This window comes from Phaseolus vulgaris, chromosome 3, assembly GCF_000499845.2.
Source record: "Phaseolus vulgaris cultivar G19833 chromosome 3, P. vulgaris v2.0, whole genome shotgun sequence".
Lineage (NCBI taxonomy): Eukaryota > Viridiplantae > Streptophyta > Magnoliopsida > Fabales > Fabaceae > Phaseolus > Phaseolus vulgaris.
In genome coordinates, this window is record NC_023757.2 from 39,654,869 (window position 1) to 39,665,967 (window position 11,099).

Sequence of the window (11,099 nt, forward strand, 5' to 3'; positions counted from 1 at the left end):
GCTCAAGTGAGAATTCGATATTCGGCACTTGGTGCTATTAATACGGTATGATGACGTACTTGATTCTTAGAATTTGTGCCTATTTATATGATTATCATAGGCCCTTTGTTATTGTGTCGGATTAGGAAATTGGGTCATGCTTAAGAGTGTATTATCTAATGCTTAATCACTGATTAGTCTCGTTAATTCTGTTTAGACGTAATGGTCTTTGTAGTGTTGGTCGACTTGGATCATGTGGCGAGTCATGGTCTCAACCGTATGGACACTACTAGTACACTAACTAAATTAAATAATATTTTAGAGATTAAGATATAATTGATATCTAAATTGATTTATATTATTAATAAAAAATTATAAAATAATTTATCAGTTGGTATCTAAATTTGTTTTAGTTATTAATATTTTATATTATGAATTATTCTCTAAAATATTAATAAAGATGAATTTAGGATATAAAATAGTAAATAGCTAAAATCTTACCAATGTAAAATATTTATAATTTAGTCAATTAATAACTAATTATTTTAATATCTAAAACTAATTTTTATTTAATTGTTTTTTTTAGTAAAAATTGATTATCTTTCGAAGATAGAGAACTTCTTTACAAATCTTTCAAAAAAGGGAAGTCTAAGTCATCAAATTTTGTTTTTTTAGGCGATTTTACATTTTTTCAATCTTCATTTTCTTTACCTTTCTCCCCTTCCATCTTTTCATTCTTAGAAACAAACAAAAGCATAAACGAGAGAGAATGAGATAGAAAGTTTATCAATTATACAATTTCACCATCATAATTGATTAATGACTGTGTATGATTGTTTTCTTACAATTTTTCTAATTTAAGCAAAATTGTTTTTGGTGGATAATAATTGCACGCACTTTCATCTACCTTTTTTTCTATCAACGTTTTTGCTCTCTAAAAAAAGATTGTACTTTCACAGAGAGAAATCTATACAAGGAAGTTCTTTTTTCTGAGAGTGATAAATGATTGAATAGTTCAATAAGATTAACCAAACAAGCATTGAGGACAAATAAAAGAAAGTTACAGCTTAACAAAATCTACAGAGAAAACACCCAAATCCATAATTTTTTAACCATTTCAAGCATTGGAGCAGATAAACAAATAATACATATCTCAATACTTGTTTTCTAGTTGGCACCGAAATGTCTGTTTATTTCTTCTTCCTTTTTCTGGGAATTGCTTAGACTAATAAAAACAATCTCCCAAACAGAAACAAAAAATGTTTCATCGTAATTTGATCTGAGTTGCTGCGGCAAAGTATTGAAAAAGGCTTTTGCTTTGTGCTCTGTTTTCTGCTGCTAAATGTGTCGCGAACTTCTCATCCAATCTCCGCTTGGCTTCGAGTGCTGCTCCTCCCAGATTTTCATCTGGGTTTGCTTGATTCACCGTGTTTCTTTCCTGTTTCCATTCACACATCACAGACCCATTAGGCACACAGAGAGGGAAGAAAAAAAAAAGTGTGAAATTAAGAAATAAAAGTGAAACGAACCAATAGAGAGGAAGAAGAAGAAGAAGCAGGGGATTGGAGGTTCCTGGCAGTATACAAACACAGAGAGGAGCGAGTGCTGGAATCGCGAGAGGAACTGTTATGCAATCGTCTTCTTCGAGCACATTCAACTCCTGGAAGCATGCCAGACATGACTTCGATTCACTACAACAATGTTGTCAAACAACTTCTCTCCGCTCGTTGTAAATGATAATAACTATAAGAAGATAAACACGAAACGGGGTTTCGTTAATTTCGAGGAAACCACCCACGACCTCCACGAACTTTCCTTGCACCTTCTTTCTCTTTTTCACCTACCAAGTCAAACTAATAATATACTTTTAATAATTTAATAAATCATTACTCGGTGCAGCAGTCTAAAATGGTCCAATTTATTAATTTATATTAATTTTTTTTTTAAATCTCAAAAGGTGATTCTAATTTAGAAGCATGTTTTCATAAATAAGTAATATGATTTTTTTAAATATATAATAACATTTTCTTTAATGTAAATTAAAAGTTTAAATAATTTTTGGTAAATTTGAAATAATTATCCATTAAAAATTAAATGTTATAATATATTATTATTATTATTGGTATATATAATTACCACAGTTGTATCTCTCATTTTGTTATAAAGAATGCATTATTATTATTTATTCATCTCATATAATAATTGTTTTACTGTTTATAAAGATGTTATTACTTATGTTGATAATGACTATTTGGTGGTTTTGTAGGATCTTTAATTTTTTTTATCACTAATAAGGATCTTTAATTAAATTCATTTTCACCCACATGATTAAAAAAGTCAATAAAAATATTTTACCATAATATTTTCTTTTTTTACTCAAGTTTTATAATGATAGAAATTTAATATACATATAGAAACAATGTTGGATGAGTCGAAAATGAGTGACATTATGCTCTCTTTCTTCTTGTTGTCTTAAAATAAGGAATGAAGAAAATTGTGGAGAAGTTAGTCTCCGTATAAAAACTGTACATTAATATTAATTTAAAAAAAAATTATTTTTTAAGTAATTCATATGAAATGACAAAATACTTTATGATACTAATAAAATGAGATATATTAAATAAGAGTAGAATAAAAAAAAAAGTTGTGTATATCAAAAAATGGTTATAATGGAAAATTCATTTATATATAGGTATAAATTATTATTTATAAAGTTATATTATTATGTTCATAAACAATTTAATGGTGTAGGATATGGTTGATGTATTATATGGAAAATTATAGTTGAGATTAAGCTTATTGGAATTTCTTTATCAAGCTATATATTGAGAATTGATAATAATATCGAAGACTAAGTATTATTTCTCTAACCATGTACATGCATGCCAAAATGTATAATATTTTACATCAATACATGTTCTATTATTAATTTCATGTTATAATTATTTTTATTATTTTTATAATAGGTCATCTCAGTCTTCACAATTGACAACTACAATATCCTATATTGCATATTTTAATGAGTCCTTATCATAAAGTTTAACTTAGATGCTTAATGTTGTTGGGAAAATATTAACCACAATAATATTAAAGTAGACTGCAAAGTGAAACGATTGTGACAATAATTTAGTTTAAGAAAATAAGTTTCACAAAAACTGCAAACAATTAATTTTGTTAATTACAAACTTGAGTTATTTTTTGAAGTCCTCGTGGAACGAACTATAGTTATTTATAATTGTTAATAATCCTTTGCATGGATTGTGATTTGTTGACAAAATTCTTAATGTCTTAAATTTATTTATGCAAATTGTGTCTTCATCCATCTATATCAATAAAATTATTCAATATCAGTGAGAACATGGATAACTTATGCTTAGTTTCTCTTTTATGGCTTGTTTACCAAAACTAGCCCAAGATTAAACAACTAAGCAATGATAAAATAATTCAATTAAATATTTTAAAGTATGTTTATAAATAATATTTTTAAATTCTAACTAAATATACCTATCATTATTTTCATAACAATATCATTAGATATGAAATTATATATCTATGGATTGTTTAACAAGAAATTAATAACGGTGATATAAAAGTCTCAAAAAAACTTAAATAAAATAAATTTTGAATGACTTTGATATTATTTTAGTAAGTGAGATTATATTTAACTCAACCCTACAAATTTGATTGATTTTTAAAATGAGATTTACACTTTATAATCTAACATTGTTTGTAGTCGGAATCTTCAATCATCTTATTTATGTCACTTTAATATTATTTTATATTTAATTAATTCAAAAATTAATTTTGGATATTTTATTTAAAAAATTATCACAAATAAAAAAACAAAACTTTAAACTTAAATATTTTAAAAAATAAAACTATGATGTTGTTATTATAAATACAACTTATATTTTAATTTTAAAAAATTAATAAAATTCTAAAGTCAGGTTTCTAAAGGCAACTTCTCTATAAACTAAAAAAATTATTACCTAAAGTCATGTTACAAAACATAATTTCTTTATAAAAAATATTTTTAAACACGACTTGTCTATTTAATTTTTAAAATTTACTTATTCAAAGAAATTAAAATGTTTTGATATTTTGACCTCAACCCAAAGGAAACTTTAATTAGGTAATGAAAAAAAAGAGTAAGAAATACAAAAGAAGACATTGTATAGAAAATTATTAAAACATATCCTATTTCTTATCTTCATTTTAACTTATATTATTTCTCAATCCAGAATAGAAAATGAAGATAAAAGAAGTTTCTTCTAATCACTAAATTGGTCCATTAACTTTTTTTTCCTCTACTTCCATACATTCTTCCTACATACATATCATACCTTCTAAAATATAAAAAATGTTTATTTTGGATTTTTTAATTTGGAATAAAAAATTACATTCTAGAATATACAATAAAAAATAAGAAATTATGATTTTAATTATGTAATTTACGAAATACAAATTTGCATTTCAAAGAATTGTGCTGATATATTATATTTTGGATTGTACAATCTATAGTTAAAAAATCCTAAATTTTAACTTTTATATTTTATAATCAGATAATTTCGTAATTTAATATTCCAAAAATAAAATAAAAACAACGAAAAATATCAAAAATTAATTTAAATATTTTTTAAAGTATGGAGTGAGGAAAGAAATGCATAGAGTGCAGGAAGAAATCCCTTACAGCCTATAAGAACTGTATTATTTTTGTCCAAAATGTCTGTCTTGAATGACAGAAAAAGGTTTCTTCTTCCTGCACCCCTACGTTTTTCTTCCTGCACCCCCACAATTTTGTAAATCCCAAAACTGACTTTCACCTTGTTTCGAAAGCAACTTGTTGATTTCTGGATTGCTGAATCCAGAAGTCTAATTTTTGTTACGGATTGATGGATCCGGAAGATTACCAGATTCATCAATCCGGATTATTTATGGATTTTTCAATCCAGAATGTAAAAAAATAAATGCGGATTTCCCATTCTGTAAAATTATCGAATTGCATTGTCCGGAAAAAGAAAGAGTAGTATGGATTTTATGTGTATTTTGGGGTTTTTTAAAAATATTAGGGATATTATTGTCTTTGTATTACATTGTGGGGGTGCAGGAAGAAAAATGTAGAGGTGCAGGAAGAAACTGCCCCAGAAAAAACATAAACGAAATACTCTTGGGCTGAATAATTAGGTTCAGTCTTAAATCAGGGCTATTTCTTTTTGTACCCTCGTAATTTTCATATACACCCCTATAAATTTTAAAATTCTAAAATTATCCTTGCTATTAAATGGTAGCGGGAAGGATTATTTGTTTTGATGTTACGTTGTTGTGGCTAGTTTGAGTAATTTTACACACCATGTTTATGGTGGTTAACTTGTTAGATTCGTGGTGAAGTGAAGACAATGTAAGAAGGGAAAGAAGTTTGTCTTCTATTTCACAATTTTTTTTTTCTGATTTATGATTTTCAATTTAACTTTTATATTATGTAATATAGAGACCTCCAATAATAATACATATTACGGAACCTTATATAAAGAGTATATAAGCTTTGGATTGTCAGAACTGAAAACAGTGTTTTGAAAAAGAAAATTGGGTTTCAAATTATACAATCTATTTAGTTATTTTGATTAGTAAAAATTACATAATTTATAATATTATTTTAACTTTTAAATTGTTTAATCTATTTTTTCGAATGTATTCTGAACTCTACCATCTTAATAATTTGAAATATAAATTTAAATAAACTGTTTCAATAATATTTTTTACAGAATCTAAGTTTTTATAATTTTTATTTATACTTTTATCTTTGACCGCTTTAAAATGTAATTTAATTATTATAATATAATAATTTTGTGTCGTTCAAATCCAAAAACTCTTTATGGTTAAGTATAAATTTTTTAACTTTTGGCAAACACTCCCCTAGAATTGGTGTGATAGTAGAGAGAAATCAACCTTTTGAATAAGAAAAAGGTTGTTCTGACAGAAAAGGAATCTAGGAGGAAAATCAGTATAAAATAGTAGAAAGGCGAAAAGAGAAAAGCTTTTCCACTATAATGCAATCTCATACCAAATAAGAATAACCAAGAATACGATGTTTCCAAATACGAATTGACGCAAATAGCCTCCAAAAAAACGCGCTAGTGCGTTTCTCTTCCCAATATACACTTCTTTCCCGTGACCTCCCTGTCCTTTTTCGTCATTTTTTCTCTACCCTCTTTCCCTACCTATTTACCTACCTTTCCTATTCACTCTTCGTTGCGTTGCAGAAGTTTTATCGCTCGTGTTAATGGCGGAAGAAGAATCCACACCTGGATCACCACACTCTTTCAAGAACAGGCTCAGATCCTCCCTCTGTTTCTCCTGTTGCTTCCCTCACCACCGCGTCAGGCCCAAAATCGTTCGAAGCGCGTCGCTCAACAACAAGCCGCGCTCCTCCGATTTCCCCTTCCCGCACCTCAAGGAAAAGTGCTGCAACTTCATCAACCGCATCGGCGGACGCCACCGCCGCCGCCACTCCGCCGACTTCCGATACGACGCGCTCAGCTACGCACTCAACTTCGAAGACGACGCCTCTGACGAGAGGTCCGTCGACGATCTCAAGAGTTTCTCCGCCAGATTGCCGGCTTCTCCGCCGTCGAAGACCTCGCCGTAACCGCCACTTCGTGAATCGGCAGATCTGAGAATGCGAAGCCAAACGGCGGTTGCGGCGTCGTTTGAATAGTTTTTGTCTTGTTGTTTAATTCGCTTTGTTGTAGATAACGTCATTGTGCAACGGAAAAGTGCAATATGCAAAGAAGAGGTATATTATGAAAAGGCAAAAAAAGAAAAGTTAAAAGTGCGAAAGTGATGATGATGATGATGATGATGATGACGTGTTTTTTTCACTTCCACCTTCACTGTGTTGTTTGTTAGTTGGATATTTTGCGTGCATTGAAATTTGAGAAAATAGTGTGAACTCTGAAGGCAGAGATGTGGTGGATTTGCTAACTGAATGTCTGACAGATGACGACACCATTCTCTTTTGTCTTCTTGTTGCAAACGGTTTTGGGGAGACTGCCAGACTGGGATTTACCACATTTCTTTTCCCTTCCCACCATTCCACCATTTTTTTTAAGTTATTTAAAATGTTTAAAACTTTTTTTTAGGAAAATGTAACTCTTTTGACATAATCTAAGAATGTTATCACGACAGTATTTTGCTAATCCCTTTTATCTGCAAAAACGGATGAATTAGTATATAGTAGCGGAAACAGACCTTTGTGTATCATCATTTTTTAATTTTAGTTGAATAAATTTATAAATTTCTTTTATGTTAGATTTTCAGAGCCAATGTAATATCTTGAGGCTGCATAGACCATAATGATTTGGATAAGTCAAATTTAAAAAATAAAAAATAAAATTTAAAAGAATGGTTAGTATACTCTTTCTTTCTTATTTTTTTTTATAAAAAAATATCTTCATAAAAGTTGTGTCTTATATCTTCAAATAAAAATTTGAGGAATGAAGGTTATATTAAACTGCCTATTAACATTAATTTAAAAATTTAAAAGAATAATTTATTTTTAAGTGATTCATATTAAATGCTTATTAATAAAATAAAATATATTAATAAGAATAAAATTGGTAAATATTTGTGTACATCAAATAATAACTAAAAGGAAAAATCATTTTTATAAGTGATTCATATGAAATGATGATCTCATTATCATAATTTTAAAAAATAGTTAAATATGTTTTTTTCATATCGGTCAGTACTTAACAAGTCATGTCACTCGATCTCGGTGATTATTTGAGATCGAACGCATTAATATACATTAAAAGTGTTTAATAAATGACAGTAATAACAATTAAGGAAACTTTATAGTAATCATAATCATGTCTCACGACATCCACAATTAATTAGCTAACATTGTTTTAGTGAAAGATATTGATTTATTAAATATAATCTTCAAATATACCAATATTCTAATCTACTAATATACCTCCTTATAAATCAGTTAACACTAATATTTGATAGATTCAGCCCATCACAATAAAGACCCCATGACTAAACATTGTAAATAAATTCTTCGCAAATGAGTAAGGTACGCTCCTATCAACTCTACAATACTTGAGTGTTGAAGTACTTTTTTCAAGTCAATCTCGACCAAACACCAACAATTAAAGGAGGAGGGTTAAAGTGAGGAACGAGGGATGATCGTCAACCATTGTACAACTAGTTTAAGGTATTATTTAGGCTCCTCTTTGTCCATACATGTACAATTTTCATCATTATTGAAACTTTAGACTATCCAATTACTTGTAGTATGAAAATGTTTGGAATAAGTCGTTTTGTATGAGAAATGATTGTTACTTTTTGTTAAAATTTGTTGTTGTTTTGATTGCATACTAATGTTTAGGATAACTACTTCCAATGGATTGATGAAGTAAAACCTCAAATTGAACCAATTTTACATGAAGAATGACTCATTCCAATCATTTTTATACTACAAATACCTGAATGGTGTAGAAATTGGATTGGATAAAAAACATAAACTAATTTCATTTAAAAGTATAAGAACAAAAAACATATTTAACTAAATAAAATAAAATATATTAATAAAGATAAAATTTAAAAAGATTTATAACAGCTATAAAGAATAATATTCTGTATATATCTTTATATATAAATATAGGTGATAATTAAGATGAAGTATTGTAATTAAGGTGACACACTTCAAAAATTAAATATTATAATTTCAATTTATTTGTTTCAGCCTTGTTTATGTACCCATAAAATTGATTTGACTCACTTAACTGGGAAACAGGCTTCGCTATTTACCGATATACAGTGTTTCAGTGAACATGGGTCGCAAATACCAATTAACTTTTAAAAAAAGTTAGACTAATGGTGGTGATTCATCAAAGATGCTATTTAATAAAGGATTTAACCATCTTTCAAGGAAAATGTTCAACATTAACTCTTTGACTTATTGCAAATTACAATACTATATATTTTTATTTTATTTTAAGAAGCTTCATATTTTCATACGCATGTTGGTCTCTGGGTTATCAGCCCAGTAATGCTCGGGCCCAAAAGAGATTCATTTCACGACTTTTACTTGGATGCTTCTTTTTGCACCCCGCAAATTCTAATATGCACTCCTATAAAGGTGAGTAAACTACCAAATTATTCCTAAATCTTCTGTTTATCACCCCTCTCACTCTTTTCCTTGCGTTCCATTTTTAGAAAATATCTTAGAAAATACCATTTTCTCTATCACTCTGTATTCTCTTACATTTCATTACCTCATGAAAAGAAGAAAATTATATGATAAAAATGCATGCATGCCCTATCAATTCCTCTAAACAGAAAATTACAAAACACAAGAAAGTAATTTAAGGTGAAATTACTTGTTAAATTATAGCGTATTCGTATAAAACTAATAACTGTACCGGTAAAGAAAATACAACACTAATCTTTATAACTATGTTTGGTCTCGCATTTGAAACATATTTTTAAAATTAACGATTACAATTTTAAATCTAAAAAACAAAATCCCAACGTGCAGTTTTCAGGTATAAGTGTTTTAAGTAATGGGTTATAAATATGTATGATATTTATGTACTCAGACAAAAGTCATTTTAAAGGAATACAAAAATGAAAAAATACTACCAATTTTGAGACAATTTCACCTTTGTATTCTTTTTTCATAGAATAACATTATACTTAAGATTTATTGTTGTCTATATCATCAAATTGTTCATCTTCCCAGTGAATAAAGTAAAATTAGGATGATTGTTAATAAAGAAAATATTTATATTTAAATTAAATATATTTTTTGTTTTTTTTATTATTTTCATGCAAAATTAACTTTGTTCCTAGAACTATAAGAAAATCATGAAATAAAAACTAATTTTAAAAACAAAAAATAATTAGTTGTTATAGTGACTAAATTATAGTTCATTTTAGCAACTAAAAAAAAGTTGGTTTCTAAATTAGTTTCTATTATTATTAAATAGTTTCTAAATTAGTATCTAATTAGCAACCAAGTTTTAACTATCAATTATTTAGATTCTAAATTTGGTAACAAAAACATACCAATTTATAAACCATTTAACAATAATAGAAAATAATTTAGAAACTAATTTCTTTTTAGTTTATAAAATGATTTTTAATTTAGTCATTATAACAACTAATTATTTTTTATTTCTAAAATTGAATTTTATTTCATGATTTTATTGTAGTGTAGTATGAACTTTAAACCTCCTAAATATTATAGTAAAAAAAATATTAAAATGATTATTTTTTTTTTTACATAACAAACAAATTTAATTTATTATGTGAAAAATTGCTGATAAAATTTATTTCAATAATTTTTTTACTACAAGTAATCATGATATTTAAAATTTGAACTATAAATAAAAACTAATTTTATATTATAACAAAAAATTAACCTTTTATATTTTTGACTAGTTTTACTCGACCAAGTAAAAGGGATTGCACATCTTCCCTAGTTTATTGTAGAGATAATATTTTTCACAATAAAAATTGATGTTGCACTCACTCTCACCATGAAAGCTTAACTTTTAACCTAATTAAAAGTTGATGGTGTTGCACTTCAATTCACATCACATTTATTCATTGTCCACAAAACTACAAAGATGCTTCTTAGAGTTCATTTTGGCATAAACAAGTAGAATGAGTTGTGACTCAATTGAATTTCATTTGTAGTGTACAACTTTTAAATTTATTAAAACCCTCTTGTGGTCTATAATTGGTTTGAACATATGATTGCCTTGGAGATAAGTCATTACCCATAAAAGTAATACAAAAATATACACATGAATTGCTTCTATCACTTTATTTCTTTACTCCATTCAATCCATATAAATGAAACAAAATGCATGATGGATAGTTTTTTTAATAGATTCCAGAACTTTCTAGTGCACAAAATTATCTCTGAGTGGGAAAAAAACTAGTTATGATATTTTACTCAATTCATTTTTTAAATTTATTTTATTTTTATAGTTTTCATTAGGAAAAATAATATTTTGCTTTAGACATTTTTTTAATATTTTCATTCCTTTACTATTTTGTTACTGCCATTTTAAATTTTATAATATTGATTTCATTATAATTTGTTT

The 11,099-nt window shown here is 27.4% G+C and overlaps 1 protein-coding gene across 1 annotated transcript; it reads right to left on the minus strand.

Annotated features, from left to right (window-relative positions):
- Positions 1-982: 982 nt before the first annotated feature.
- LOC137807627 (uncharacterized) lies at positions 983-1,804 on the minus strand. Its single transcript, XM_068608351.1, has 2 exons — positions 1,509-1,804; positions 983-1,417 (listed from the first exon to the last, which is right to left on the minus strand). The coding sequence occupies exons 1-2, from the start codon at positions 1,656-1,658 to the stop codon at positions 1,244-1,246; spliced, it is 324 nt and encodes a 107-aa protein (XP_068464452.1). The 5' UTR covers positions 1,659-1,804; the 3' UTR covers positions 983-1,243.
- Between the last annotated feature and the right edge of the window lie 9,295 nt (positions 1,805-11,099).